This window comes from Phaenicophaeus curvirostris, unplaced genomic scaffold, assembly GCF_032191515.1.
Source record: "Phaenicophaeus curvirostris isolate KB17595 unplaced genomic scaffold, BPBGC_Pcur_1.0 scaffold_59, whole genome shotgun sequence".
Taxonomy (NCBI): domain Eukaryota; kingdom Metazoa; phylum Chordata; class Aves; order Cuculiformes; family Cuculidae; genus Phaenicophaeus; species Phaenicophaeus curvirostris.
This window is the reverse complement of record NW_027206681.1, coordinates 832648-847324: the sequence shown is the minus strand read 5'-3', so window position 1 is coordinate 847324 and position 14677 is coordinate 832648. Positions and strand designations below refer to the sequence as shown.

General features: G+C 61.2%; 2 protein-coding genes across 3 annotated transcripts; one reads left to right on the top strand and one right to left on the bottom strand.

Annotated features, from left to right (window-relative positions):
• Positions 1 to 525: 525 nt before the first annotated feature.
• Positions 526 to 2600, bottom strand: TIMM10B (translocase of inner mitochondrial membrane 10B). Its single transcript, XM_069881665.1, has 3 exons — positions 2498 to 2600; positions 1662 to 1757; positions 526 to 1372 (listed from the first exon to the last, which is right to left on the bottom strand). Exons 1-3 carry the CDS (start codon positions 2534 to 2536, stop codon positions 1193 to 1195), a joined length of 315 nt encoding a protein of 104 aa, XP_069737766.1. The 5' UTR covers positions 2537 to 2600; the 3' UTR covers positions 526 to 1192.
• Positions 2601 to 2676: 76 nt separating this feature from the next.
• Positions 2677 to 13152, top strand: ARFIP2 (ARF interacting protein 2). 2 transcript variants are annotated; one of them, XM_069881668.1, is made up of 9 exons: positions 2677 to 2755; positions 4320 to 4427; positions 4752 to 4860; positions 6384 to 6470; positions 8586 to 8701; positions 9413 to 9634; positions 10293 to 10450; positions 11559 to 11733; positions 11832 to 13152. In XM_069881668.1, the coding sequence occupies exons 2-9, from the start codon at positions 4329 to 4331 to the stop codon at positions 11985 to 11987; spliced, it is 1122 nt and encodes a 373-aa protein (XP_069737769.1). In that variant the 5' UTR covers positions 2677 to 2755; positions 4320 to 4328; the 3' UTR covers positions 11988 to 13152. The 2 variants fall into 2 exon arrangements, with proteins under 2 accessions (XP_069737769.1, XP_069737770.1); XM_069881669.1 differs by lacking the exon at positions 6384 to 6470.
• Positions 13153 to 14677: the final 1525 nt, after the last annotated feature.

Genomic DNA, 14677 nt, shown 5'->3' with positions numbered 1-14677 from the left:
CAGAGAGTTGGAGAGAGCAATGAGGTCTCCCCTCAGCCTCTTCTCCAGGATCAACACCCCCAGCACTCTCAGCCGTTCCTCATAAGGCCTGTTCTCCAGCCCCCTCACCAACTTCGTTGCTCTTCTCTGGACTCGCTCCAGAGCCTCAACATCCTTCTTGTGGGGAGGGTCCCAGAGTCCATCCTGAATCCACCTCAATAAGATCCCAAGCTCCTCCCTAATCCACTTGATTCCAAGTCCATCCTGAGCCCATCCCGCATCCATCTCATCCCAAATCAACCTCAAGTCCATCCTAAGCTCCTCCCAAATCCACCTCGACTCCAAGTCCATCCTGAACCCACCTCGAGTCCTTCACGAGCCCACCCTCTCCCAGGATGCGGGGCAGTTCCCAGATTCTCCGCAGCCACATTCCTGGCTCCTGGAACACTGGAGGCTCTTGGCTTCCCCAGTGAGGCGCCGTACGGAAGCTCCACCACCTGCCCTGGAGAAGGACCAGGATCTGATATCAAGACAAATGGAACTGGAGGACGTTAACCAAGTTTAATTAGGATGTGGAAAAGCGGCTTCCGAGGAATTGGAGCCCCGGGGCAGGCGGGAATTCCCACGGAAAGGCTGCCACCAGCACCTCCGCGGTGTCCCAAGGCTCGGCCTCCAGAGGCCAAGTAGAGGATCCATGTGGATCCGCACGGAACAAGAATCTGATGCTCCACGGGGTCACAGGACACGGATCCAACACTCTGAAAGGGATCCACAAGGGCTACAATCCACAGGGATCCAATGCTCCGAAGGACACGGATCTCCAGGGACAGGGATCTGGTGCTCCACGGTCCCAGGATCCTCAGGGGACACAGATCCAGAAGGATCTGATGCTCTGGAGGTTGTGGATCCAGAAGGGATGTGGATCTGATGCTCTGAAAGTCATGGATCCAGAAGGATCAGGGATCTGGTGCTCTGGAGGTCGTGGATCCAGAAGGGATGGGGATCTGGTGCTCTGAAAGTCACAGATCCAGAAGGGATGGGGATCTGTTGCTCCCTGGGGTGCAGATCCGGTGCACTGAGGGACAAGGATCCAGAAGGTTCAGGAATCCAGTGCTCTGAAGGTCATGGATCCAGAAGGGATGAGGATCTGCTGCTTTGGAGGTCGTGGATACAGAAGGATCAGGGATCCCCAGTTTGGTGTGGGCTCAATGCGTTATGTGGTGGCTCCCGGAGTCTCTGGCTGTGGATTGGGTGGATCCGTTGAATCGGTGGCAGCGGCGGTGGCTTCGGCGCGTCGGCGTTCCAGCAGCGCCGGCATCAGCCCCACGTAGGCGCCCATCAGGCGGTGGTTGGCATGAAGCAGCTTCCCCGCACAGTGATCCAGGCAGCGCTCCTGACGGGAACAACGGCACCGGATCAACCAGGGGAGCCAAACTGGTCCCACTGGGATCTGGGAAGGCCTAATGGAATCCAAACTGGTCCCAGTGGGATCCAGAATGGCCCCAGAGGGAACTGGGAAGGCCTAATGGGATTCAGACTGGTCCCAGTGGGATCCAGAAGGGCCCCAGGGGGAACTGGGAAGGCCTAATGGGATTCAGACTGGTTCCAGTGGGATCCAGAAGGGCCCCAGGGGGAACTGGGCAGTCATACTGGGATGCGGGGGCCTGGGACGCGGCGCTCACCTCGCTGGCGCTGAGCAGGCGGTGGCCGAGGCTGCAGACGCAGCGCTGGAAGCAGAGCTGGGACAGCTGGTTGTACGCCAGCAGGAAGCCGCGCAGCTGGGGGGGCACCGCGTCACCAAACTGGACCCAGGGACCCCAAAAATCACCCCAAACTGGACCCAGGGACCCTAAAACACCCCAAACAGGGCCAGGGGACCCGAAACCCACCACCAACGGGGCACTGAGCGCCCAAACCAACCCAAATCAGGCACTGAAACCCACCCCAAACCCCGCTCCCCCCATTTCCAACCCCCCAAAATGCAAATCCTGCTTTCCAGCCCCCCCACCCCCCAAATCCTGCCCCCCAACTCATTTTCAGTCTCCCCCAAATCCTGGCCCTCCAGCCCCATTTCCAGCCCCCTCAGCCCCAAATCCCCTCCCCAGCCCCCCAAACCCATTTCCAGCCCCCTCAACCCCAAATCCCACCCCCCAACCCCAAATCCCCCCAGCTCCATTTCCAACCCCCTCACCCCCTCAACACCAAATCCCCCTTTTCAACCCCCAATCTTGCCCCCCCAACCCCCTTTCTAGCCCCTCCACCCCCAAATCCCGCCCCCAACCCCCCAACACCATTTCCACCTCCCAAACCCATTTCCAGACCCCCCCAACCCCCAAATCCCCCTTTCCAACCCCTCAACTCCATTTCCAGCTCCCCCAAACCCATATCCAACCCCCCTCAACCCTATTTCCAGCCCCTCCAAATCTCGCCCCCCAACCCCCTTTTCAGCCCCCCAACTCCCCCAACCCCGAATCTCGCCCCCCTCCCTCCCCATTTCCAGTCCCCCCGCCCCCCTCACGCTGCGGAGCTGCTGCTGCTGGTCGCTCCCTGGATCCATCGTGGGAACCCCCCCAGCCTCGAGCCGCTGCTTCCGCCCTTCCCGAGCCCACTTCCGGGCTCACTTCCGGCCCCACTTCCGCCCTTCCCCGAGCCCGCTTCCGGCCGCGGAGCCGCAGCCGCTTCCGGTCCCCGTGGCCGGCGGTGACGCCACATCCGGTCGCGGCGCGCGGGGGCTTCCGGCGGGACCCGGGCCCGGGAGCTACGGGGCCCCGAGGAGGTGGGGGGGGAACTGGGAGGGGCTGGGAGGGACTGGTGGGGAGAGGGGGGGCGAGCGGGGGCTGGGGGGACGGAGAGGACGGAGAGGAGGGGGGGCACGGGGAGAGCAGGGGACTGGGGAGAACTGGGGAGACTGGGAGGAGGGGGGAGAGGGGACTAGGGAGACTGGGAGGGGTGTTGGGGAGCTGGGACTGGGGAGACTGGGAAGGAGTGGGGGGCAGGGGGAGAGCAGGGGACTGGGGAGAGCTGGGGAGAGTGGGAGGAGGGGGAGAGGGGACTGGGAGGAGGGAGGAGCAGGAACTGGGGGTCTGGGAGGGACTGGGAAGGGGGGGCAAGGGGAGAGCAGGGGACTGGGGTGAACTGGGGAGGCTGGGAGGGACTAGGAGGAGGGGGGATAGGGAACTGGAGGGACTGGGAGGAGCGGGGAGAGGGGACTGGGAGGGACTGGGGAGACTGGGAGGGACTGGGAATAAGGACGGGCCTGGGGGAGCAGGAATGGGGAGGGACTGGGAGGAGGGGAGAGCGGGGACTGGGGGGACTGGAAGAGGGGAGCAGGGGGAGAGCGGGAAACTGGAGGGGACTGGGAGGAGAGAGGGGAGTGGGAACTGGGGGGACTGGGACTGGGAGGAGAGAGGAGAGTGGGAACTGGGGGGACTGGGAGGGACTGGGAGGGACTGGGGTGCAGGAGGTGAGGGGGAACTGGGGGAGTGGAGACTGGGAGGATTGGGGGGAACTGGAAGGAGAGCAGGGGCAACTGGGGTAACTGGAGGGAACTGGGAGTGGTGGGGGGTGGAGCTGGGAGAAGGTGGGGGGGAATGGGGGGAACTGGGAGAATCCAGGGAGCTGTGGGACAGGAGGGAAGGGAGGAACTGGAGGGAACTGGGGGGAACTAGGGGCTGGAGGGGAATGGGGAGAACTGGGACACCTGAGGAGAACTGGGAGGAGGAGAAACTGGGAGGAACAGGGGAAACTGGGGGGGTCAGAGGGAACTGGGTGAGGAGGGAGAATGGGGGAACTGGGGTAACAGAAGGGAAGCAGGGAACTGGGAGGAACTGGAAGGGAGTGGGAGGAACTGGGGGAGCCGGGTGAAGCAGGGGACTGGGGAGCACTGGGAGGAACTGGAAGGGAGTGGGAGGAACTGGAGGACTGGGGGAAACTGGGGGAAGCAGGGGACTGGGAAAACTGGGAGGAACTGGGGGAACAGAAGTGAAGCAGGGGGCTGGGGAGAACTGGGAGGAACTGGGGGATTGGAGGGAACTAGGGGGAAGCAGGGGGCTGGGGAGAACTGGGAGGAACTGGAAGGGAACTGGGGGATCGAGGGGAACTGGGGGGAAGCAGGGGACTGGGAGGAACTGGCCGGTCCCTTTGCCTCCGGGGAATGTGCTCGGACTGGTCCGGCTGCGGACGTGGCGCTGGCGTCATTCCAGCGGTGGCTCCGCTTGGCGGGATCCCGGAGCCTCCGGGGAAGCCTCGCCCTTCCCGGGGCGGCCGAACCCTGGGAATATCCCGGCCGAGGCGACTCGGGTCCCTTCGCGGTTTCACGGGCGCGGGCGGCGTTCCGGCAGGGCCCCACGATGTCGGACGGGCTCCTGGGCAAAGCGGCCACCATGGAGATTCCCATCGGCACCAATGGAGATGCCGGCAGCATCCCCGAGGACGACAGCCTCGAGCAGGTACGGGAGCACCGGGACGGAGATGGAGACAGGGATGGAGACGGGAATGATGGGGACAGACGAGGATCGGATGGGGATGATGAGGATGGAGACAGGATGGAGACGGAGCTGGGGCAGAGATGGGGATGGAAATGAAGATGGGGATGGAGACAGACGAGGATTGGATGGAGATGAGGATCGGATGGGGATGATGGGGATGGAGACAGGATGGAGACAGAGCTGGGACAGAGATGGGGATGGAGACGGAGCTGGGATGGAGCCAGGGAGCTGCCCCAGTGGCACGGCCACAATTCCCGACTCGCTGCTCTCTTCCTGGCGCTCCAGGACCTGCAGCAGGTGATGGTGTCGGGGCCCAACCTCAATGAGACCAGCATCGTCTCCGGCGGCTACGGAGGCACCGCCGAGGGCATCGTCCCCGCTGCAGCCATCAAAGGTAGGCAGCACGCGCTCCCTGGACACGGCACAGCCCGGAGAAGGATCCGTGCCAATCCAAGAGCCTCATCCTGATGCCATTCCTTGCCGGGACAGCGGCTCCTTCCTGTTATTCCCTGGTTGTTGCTGCCGGGTTGGCAAAGCCATTCCCCGGTCTCACTTTCCGGGTGTTCCCAGCTCACAGCATCGGATTGGGAAGCACTGTGGGCGCTCCTGGCGCTGGGAGCAGCTCCAGAGGAGATCCAAGCTGAAGCAGATTCAAACTGGAGCAGCTCCAGGGTGGATCCAAGCTGCTGGGGCTCCAAGCCGGAGTGGATCCACAGTAGCTCTAAGCCAAATCAGGTCCAAACTGGAGTGTCTCCAGGGCAGATCCAAGCTGGAGCAGCTCCAGGAGGGATCTGAGCTGGGGTTGCTTTGAGCCAGGGCAGATTCAAACCAGGGTGGCTCCAGGGTGGATCCAAACCGGAGCAGGTCCAGAGCCAATCCAAGCCAAAGCAGATCCAAACCAGAGCAGCTCCAGGGCAGATCCAAGCTGGAGCAGCTCCAGAGCTGATCCGAGGCAGAGCAAATCCAAACTGGAGCAGATCCAGTGTGGATCCAAGCTGGGGCAGCTCCAAACCAGAGTGGATATACGGTAGCTCTAAGCCAAATCAGATCCAAACTGGAGCGACTCTGAGGCAGCTCTGAACCAGGGAAGATCCAGAGCAGATCCAAACCAGAGCAGCTCTGGGAGAGATCCGCACCAGGGTAGATTCAACCTGAGGCAGCTCCAAACCAGAGTAGCTCCAGAGCAGATCCAAGCCAAAGCAGATCCAAACTGGAGTGGTGCTTGAATCTGGGGTGGATCCAAGTCAGGATAGGTTCAAGCTGGGGCAGATCTGAGCTGCAGTGGTTCCAGAGCCGATCCAAGCCAAGGCAGATCCAAACCGGAACAGATCCAGGGCAGATCCAAGCTGGAGGAGTTCCAGGATGGATCCAAGCTGGGGCAGCTCCAAGCTGGAGCAGCTCTCGCCGAGCTGCTGTGGTCCTGTTCCATCCAAGTCTCCATCTCCCCTCTCTTCCTGGTGCCTCCTCAGCAGCCCTTTGGTGCCATGGTTCCCGTCCGGCTGCCGGGATCGGGAAGGGCTGGCGGGAGCGTCCGTCCGGCAGCCACTGCCTCTGCCTGCAGCGCTGACAGCTCCATCGCTTCTCCCTCCGCCCGCTCCGTCCTCCCCATCCCTGTCCCTGTCTTCATCTCCATCCCTATCCCATCTCCATCCGATCCCCGTCTCGATCCCATCTCTGTCTCCATCTCCATCCCATCTCCTCCCTATTTCCATTCTATCTCCTATCTCCATCCCATCCTCCATCCCCGTCTTCCATCTTCATCCCATGTCCATTTCCATCTCCGTCCCATCCCATCTCTATCATCTCCCATGTCCATCTCTGTCTCCATTCAATCTCCATCTTATCCCCGTCCCCATCTCCCCTCCATCTCCATCCCCATCTCCATCCCATATCCATCCCATCCCATCTCCATTCCAGGCTCCATTGTCCATCCTTCCCGAGGATCGTCTGTGATTCCAAGCGCAGCGGCTGCCGAACGGATGGCTCAGCCGGCCGCCCTCCCAGGTACCGCGCCGGCATTCCCAGATCCCGGAAAGGTTGGAATGCGCTCTCCGTGTTCCCGCAAAGGTTGGGATGCGAGGGTCCCCTCACATCCCAGCCTTTCTGGGAGCATGGAGAGCGAGGAGGATTCCTATCGGCTCCCGCAGCAAAAGGGCAACGCAGCCGGAGTCATGCCAGATGATCCCAGGGGGTGGATCGGAGCGGGATGCAGGGATCCCTCAGGATGGACAGGAGCGGAGCAGGATACAGGGATTGTGTGGGATTATAGCGGGATACAGAGATCCCTTGGGATGGACGGGAGTGGAGTGGGTTGTGGGGATCCCATGGGGTCAGAGCGGGATGCGGGATCCCTCAGGATGGATGGGATCAGAGCGGGATACAGGGATCCCTTGGGATAGAGGTGAGCGGGATGTGGGGATCCCTCGGGATAGACAGGACTGGAGCGGGATGCGGGTACGCCACGGGATCGGAGTGGGATGTAGGCATTCAATGGGTTAGATGGGATAAGAGCAAGTTTGCGGACGACACTAAGCTGGGTGGAAGTGTCGATCTGCTGGAGGGTCGGGAGGCTCCAAAGGGATCTGAACAGGCTGGACCGCTGGGCTGAGTCCAATGGCGTGAGGTTTAACAAGGCCAAATGCCGGGTCCTGCACTTGGGGCACAACAACCCTGAGCAGTGCTACAGACTGGGAGAAGTCTGGCTGGAAACTGCCTGGAGGAGAGGGACCTGGGGGTGTTGGTTGACAGCGACTGAACAGGAGCCAGCAGGGGCCCAGGTGGCCAAGAAGGCCAATGGCATCTTGGCTTGTGTCGGAAACAGCGTGACCAGCAGGTCCAGGGAGGTTCTTCTCCCTCTGTACTCGGCACTGGTGAGACCGCTCCTCGAATACTGTGTTCAGTTCTGGGCCCCTCACCACAAGAAGGATGTTGAGGCTCTGGAACGAGTCCAGAGAAGAGCAACAAAGCTGGTGAGGGGGCTGGAGAACAGGCCTTATGAGGAGCGGCTGAGAGAGCTGGGGTTGTTTAGCCTGGAGAAGAGGAGGCTGAGGGGAGACCTCATTGCTCTCTACAACTACCTGAGAGGAGGTTGTGGAGAGGAGGGAGCTGGGCTCTTCTCCCAAGGGACAGGGGACAGGACGAGAGGGAATGGCCTCAAGCTCCGCCAGGGGAGGTTTAGGCTGGACATTAGGAAAAAATTTTTCACAGAAAGGGTCATTGGGCACTGGAACAGGCTGCCCAGGGAGGGGGTTGAGTCCCCTTCCCTGGAGGTGTTTAAGGCACGGGTGGACGAGGTGCTAAGGGACATGGGTTAGTGATTGATGGGAATGGTTGGACTCGGTGATCCGGTGGGTCTCTTTCAACCTGGTGATTCTGTGACTCGATGATCTGGTGGGTCTCGTCCAACCTGATGATTCTATGAGTGGGATGCTGGGATTCCTTGAGATAGACAGGAGCGGAGCGGGATGCAGGGATCCCTCGGGATAGATGGGAATGAAGCAGGATGCAGAGAGTCGTGGGGATGAATGGGAGCAGGATGCAGGATCCCTTGGAATGGATGGGAACAGAGTGGGATGTGAGGATCCCACGGGATTGGAGCAGGATGCAAGATCCCTCAGGATGGCAGGATCAGAGCAGGATGCGGAGATCCCTCAGGGTGGACGGGAGCGGAGTGGGATGCAGGGATCCCTAAGGATAGATGGGATTGGAGCAGGATGTAGAAAGTCCAGGGCATAGACAGGAGCGAGATGCAAGATCCCTCGGGATGGATGGGATTGGAGCGGGATGTGGGGACCCCACGGGATTGGAGTGGGATGCAGGGATCCCTTGGGATGGATGGGATCGGGGCAGGATACAGAGATTGTGTGAGATTGCCGGGTGTGAAGTAGGATGTGCAGATTCTAGAGGATGGATGGGAACAGAGCAGGATGCAGGGATTCCTTGGGTTTGGAGCTGGATGCAGGATCCCTTGGGATGGACAAGATCAGGGTGGGATGCAGAACTAGGAATACTGGAGAACATTTTGGACCCAGACGTCCAGGGTTTGGTCCCAAATGGAACTCCAGAAGCTGATCCCAGCAGCGGGGTTCGTTCCTTAGCTGAGCTGCTGCCTCTCCGCAGGCTCCGGGTTGCACCCACCCCATCCCGGCTCCGGTGCCGCCGGGGAGGAGATCGTGCGCGGAATTGCCGGGGAGAAGTTCGACATTGTCAAGAAGTGGGGGATCAACACATACAAGGTGAGGGCTCTGCCCCTTCCCCACGGACCCTTCCCATGGAGCCCCTGGAACGGTGCTGGATCCCCTGGGATGATGCTGGATCCCCTGGGATGATCTTGGATCCCCTGGGCCGGCTCTTTCCCTTCCCTCTGGACCCCCTGGGACAATGCTGGATCCCCTGTCCCAGCTCTTCCCCTTCCCTCTGGATCCTCTGGGATGATGCTGTGTCCCCTGGGATGGTGCTGGATCCCCTGGGCTGGGTTTTCCCCTTTCCTCTGGATCCCCGGGACAGTCCTGGATCTGCTGGGATGATGCTGGATCCCCTGGGTCAGCTCTTCCCCTTCCTTCTGGATCCGCTGGGTTGATCCTGGATCCATAGGATGATCCTGGTTCCATGGGGTCAGCTCTTTCCCTTCCCTCTGGATCCCCTGGGACGATGCTGTATCCCCTTCCCAGCTCTTCCCCTTCCCTCTGGATCCCCTGGGATGATGCTGAATCCCCTGGGATGATCCTGGATCCCCTGGGCCGGTTCTTTCCCTTCCCTCTGGATCCCCTGGGACGATGCTGGATCCCCAGGGCCGTCTCTTCCCCTTCCCTCTGGATCCCTCGGGACGGTGCTGGATCCCCTGGGACGATCCTGGCTCCCCTGCCTTGTCTCTGCCCCCATCACCGCGTCTCCCGCGGGCACTTCCCGGGGCGGATCCCTGACGGGATCCCCGTGCCGGGTGTCAGTGCACGAAGCAGCTGCTGTCGGAGCGTTTCGGGCGGGGGTCGCGGACGGTGGACCTGGAGCTGGAGGCGCAGATCGAGCTGCTGCGGGAGACGAAGCGCAAGTACGAGCTGGTGCTGCAGCTGGCGCGGGCGCTCACCCACCACTTCTACAGCCTCGTGCAGACCCAGCGCGCCCTCGGCGACGCCTTCGCCGACCTCAGCCAGAAATCCCCTGAGCTACAGGTAACGCCGCAGCGGGGGACGGCGCGGGGGAAACGGCCCTCGGATCCATCGGCTCTGGATCCCTTAGCTCGGATCCCTTAGCTACCTCAGCTCCTTCAGTTCTAGATCCCTCGGCTCTCTTGGATCCCTCAGCTTTCTAGGCTCTGGATCCCTCAGCTCCCTCGGATCCCTTAGCTCCCTTGGATCCCTCAGCTCTCTTGAATCCCTCAGCTTTCTAGGCTCTGGATCCCTCAGGTCCCTTGGATCTGGATACCTTGGATCCCTCAGCTCCAGCTCCCTTGGCTCCAGATCCCTCAGTTCCCTTGGGTCCCTCAGTTCCCCCGGGTCCCTCAGCTCTCTCAGCTCTGGATCCCTCAGCTCCAGATCCCTCGGCTCCCTTGGCTCTGAATCCCTTGGCTCCCTCTGCTCCGGATCCCTCAGCTCCCTTGGATCCCTCGGCTCCAGATGGGACATGGTTCAGTGATTGATGGGAACAGTTGGACTTGCTGATCCTGGGGATCTTTTCCAACCTGGTGATTCTCTGAGGGGCAGGGACGTGTCAGGAGGAGAGGACGGGGAGCAGGGACACCCAGTATCCCACCCAGTTCTGGTGTCGCAGGATCCGAGCGAGGCCCCTTTTTGCCCCATGTCTGACTCCGTCTCCGCTTTCATCCCGCAGGAGGAGTTCGGCTACAACGCGGAGACGCAGAAGCTGCTGTGCCGGAACGGGGAGACGCTGCTGGGCGCCGTCAACTTCTTCGTCTCCAGCATCCAGACGCTGGTGCACAAGACGATGGAGGACACGCTCATGACCGTCAAACACTACGAGACCGCGCGGTACGACCACAAGGAGCTTCAGGCTGGATATCAGGGAAAAATATTTCATGGAAAGGGTCGTTGGGCACCGCAACAGGCTGAACAGGGAGGGGGTTGAGTCACCTTCCCTGGAAAATAGGAATGGTTGGACTCAATCACAGAATCATAGAATCACCAGGTTGGAAAAGACCCACAGGATCATCGAGTTCCTCAATGATCCTGTGGGTCTTTTCCAACCTGGTGATTCTATGATTCTGTGAACTGGGATGGGCCACTGGCTCCTTTCTGAGGGACAAGGATGAGCTGGGATGGACTGGGTTGAGCTGGGATGGAGCAATGACTCCTCTCTTGAGTGGTAGGGGTGAGCTGGGATGGACTGGGATGGGCCAGAAGCTCCACTCTTGAGTGACAGGGATGGACTGGGAGCAACCAGTTGCTCTGTTCTGAGAAACAAGGGTGGGATAGGGTTGAACTGGGACAGACTGGGATGGACCAGTGGCTTCGCTGTAGGGGACAGGGATGTGCTGGGATGGACTGGAACATACTGGGATGGGACACTTGCTCCATTCTGAGGCACAAGGATGGGATGGACCGGGATGAGATGGGTTGAGCTGGGATAGAACTATGACTCCTCTCTTGAGTGACTGGGATGGACTGGGATGAGCTGGGATGGACTGCGATGGCCCCGTGGCTACGCTCCTGAGTGACAGGAATGGGATGGACTGGGATGAGATTGAATAGAACTGGAATGGACTGGAAGGTGCTGGGTTGACCAAGGATAGACTGGGATGGGCTGGTGTGAGCTGGGATGGACCAGAAGCTCCGTTGTTGAGTGACAGGGATGGGATGGGATGGGATGGGATGGGATGGGATGGGATGGGATGGGATGGGATGGGATGGGATGGGATGGGATGGGATGGGAGGGGGTTGAGTCCCCTTCCCTGGAGGGGTTTAAGGGACGGGTGGACGAGGTGCTGAGGGACATGGGTTAGTGATTGATGGGAATGGTTGGACTCGATGATAGAATCACAGAATCACCAGGTTGGAAAAGACCCACTGGATCATTGAGGGACTCGGTGATCCGGTGGGTCTTTTTCAACCTGGTGATTCCGCAACTCCATGCCCGCAGGCTGGAATACGACGCGTACCGCACGGACCTGGAGGAGCTGAGCCTGGGCCCGCGGGACGCCGGGACCTTGTGCCGCCTGGACGCGGCCCAGAGCCAGTTCCAGAGCCACAAGGAGAAGTACGAGAAGCTTCGCGCCGACGTGGCCATCAAGCTCAAGTTCCTGGAGGAGAACAAGGTGGGAAGGAGCCGGGAGCTGCAGGATCTCCCTCCCTGCGGCGCGGAGGCTGAGGGAGCCGCTGGGCCCTGGCCTGACCCGCGCCCCGTTTCTCACAGATCAAGGTGATGCACAAGCAGCTGCTGCTGTTCCACAACGCCATCTCCGCCTACTTCGCGGGGAACCAGCAGCAGCTCGAGCAAACCCTCAAGCAGTTCAACATCAAACTGAAGACGCCCGGCGCCGAGAAGCCCTCGTGGCTGGAGGAGCAGTGACCACGCTCTGGACGCCGCCATGGACCTCGAGGCCTGACCCGGAGCGGGAGACGCCGCCCGGGGACGGATTCAGGGGGAGAGGAGCCTGGGGACCCCGCAGCTCCAGCCCCGGCGCTGCCATGGCTCCGGGATGAGGGATGGCGGGAGCCCTCAGATCCCTTGGCTCCAGATCCCTCAGCTCCCTCAGTTCTACTGGGATCCCTTAGCTCTGGGGCCCTCGGATTCCTCGGCTCCAGTGTCCTCGGCCCCAGCCCACTTGGCTCCCTCGGTTCCGCTCGGATCCCTCGGTTCCACTTGGATCCCTTGGCTTCGGAGCCCTTGGTCCCAGCACACTTGGCCCCCTTGGTTCTGCTCAGATCCCTCAGCTATGGAGCCCTTGGACCCAGCCTGCTTGGCTCCCACGGTTCCACTGAGATCCCTCGTCTCTGGGGCCCTTGGATCCCTTGGTTCCGCTTGGATCCCTCAGCTCTGGGGCCCTTGGATCCCTCAGTTCCACTCAGACCCCTCGGCTCCAGATCCCTCTGATCCCTTGGTTCCACTCAGATCCCTCAGCTGCAGAGCCCTTGGCCCCAGCCCACTTGGCTCCCTTGGTTCTACTGGGATCCCTCGACTCTGGAGCCCTCAGATCCCTTGGTTCCACTTGGCTCTGGGGCCCTCAGATCCCTTGGGCCCAGCCTGCTTGGCCCCCTCTGTTCCACTTGGAGCCCTCGGATCCAGATCTCTTGGCTCCCTCGGTTCTGCTTGGATCCCTTGGCTCCAGCTCCCTCAGGTCCCTCGGTTCCGCCTGGATCCCTGGGCTCCGGCTCCCTCGGCCCCATCCCCCTGGGAGCCCAGGACCAAACCCCATTGCGGATCCCCGGGCGGATCCCGAGGGCGGCTGCGGCGCGCGCGGCACTTGGGCACTTTCTCCTGAGACCCCCGGATCGTTTTCCGTGTTAATTTAATCCCTGGTAATTTAATGTCTGGATCGATTCCCTCCCCGTTCCCGGGGAAGCTCTGAGCCCCCCGACCTCTGTAGCTCCGAAATAAAACGGTACCCATCAGCTGCGGGGGCGCAGCCTCCGGCTCCCGGGATCGGGGGGACGCGGGGCTGCGGCTGCAGGGGGGGATCCCGCTCGCACCCCTCGGCTCTGGATCCCTCAGCTCTGGATCCCTTGGCCCCCGATCCCTCGACCTCAGTGCATTCGCATCCCTCAGCTCGGGATCCCCTGGCCCCAGATCCCTTGATACAAGCGCATTCGCATATTTCTGCTCTGGATTCCTTGGCCCCAGATCCCTCGTACCCAGTTCCCATGGATCCCTCAGCCCTGGCTCCCATGGACCTCTCAGCTCCTGATCCCTTGGCCCAGCGCACTCAGTTAGAGCTAGGGGTTTGGCTCTGGATCCCTTGGCCCCAGTGCACTCAGGGCTAGGAGTTTGGCTCTGGATCCCTTGCCCCAGCTCCCATGGTTCCCTCGGCTCTGGATCCCTCAGCGCAAGCGCACTCAGTTAGGATTAGGGGTTTGGCTCTGGATCCCTTGGCCCCGGCCCTGTAGATCCCTCAGCTCCGGATCCCTCAGTTCTGGACCCCTTGGCCCCACAACCTTTGGCCCCTGCCCACTCAGCTCCCTTAGCTCCAGATCCCTCAGCTCTGGATCGCTTGGCCCCGGCCCACTTGGTTCCCTCAGCCCCAGTGCACTCAAGATTTGGGGTTTGGCTCTGAAGCCCTCGGCTCTGGATCCCTCAGCCGCAGCTCCCATGGATCCCTTGGCCCCAGCTCTCATGGATCCTTTGGGTCTGGATCCCTCAGCTCCGGATCCCTTGGCCCCAGTGCACTCAGAGTTAGGGGTTTGACTCTGGATCCTTTGGCTGTGGCTCCCATAGAGCTCTCAGCTCTGGATACCTTGCTCCCAGCCCTGTAGATCCCTCGGCCTTGGCTTCCATGGATCCCTTAGCTCTAGATCCCTTGGCCCCAGCTCTCGTGGATCCTTTGGCTCTGTATCCCTTAGCCCCAGCTCTCATGGGTCATTTGGCTCTGGATCCTTTGGCTCTGGCCCCGTAGACCCCTTGGCTGTGGATCCCTCAGCCCCAGCCCTGTAGATCCCTCAGACCTGGCTCCTGTGGATCCCTTGGCTCTGAACCCCTTAGCCCCGAGTCCCGTGGATCCCTTGGCCCTGACTCCCGTGGATCCCTCAGCTCTGGATCCCTTGGCCCCAGCTCTCTTTGCTCCAGCCCACTCGGCCTCATCCCAGCTCCCTCGGCTCCTGCTCCTTCGAACCCACACAGAGGAGGGGAGTGGAGACCCCCAACTGCCCCCATCCTAGTAGCCCCCCATCCCAGTGTCCCTGCATCCCAGTATCTTCATATCCCAATATCTCAGTGTTCCCCACCCCAGTATCCCCCCATCCCAGTATCCCAGTGTTCCTACATTCCAGTATCCCCCCATCCCAGTATCCTCACATCCCAGTATCTCAGTGTCCCTAAATCCCAGTATCCCCCCATCCCAGTATCCCCACATTCCAGTATCCCCGTGTCCCTACCTCCCAGTTTCCCAGTGTCCCACCATCCCAGTATCCCCCCATCCCAGTATCCCCACCACCACCATTCCAGGGATGGGCGGGATGCTGTTGCCATGGCAACCGCCGGGTACCACGGGATGCAGGGATGCGCCCTCCCACTGCAGAGCCACAGCCCGGGCGAGACCATTGCTG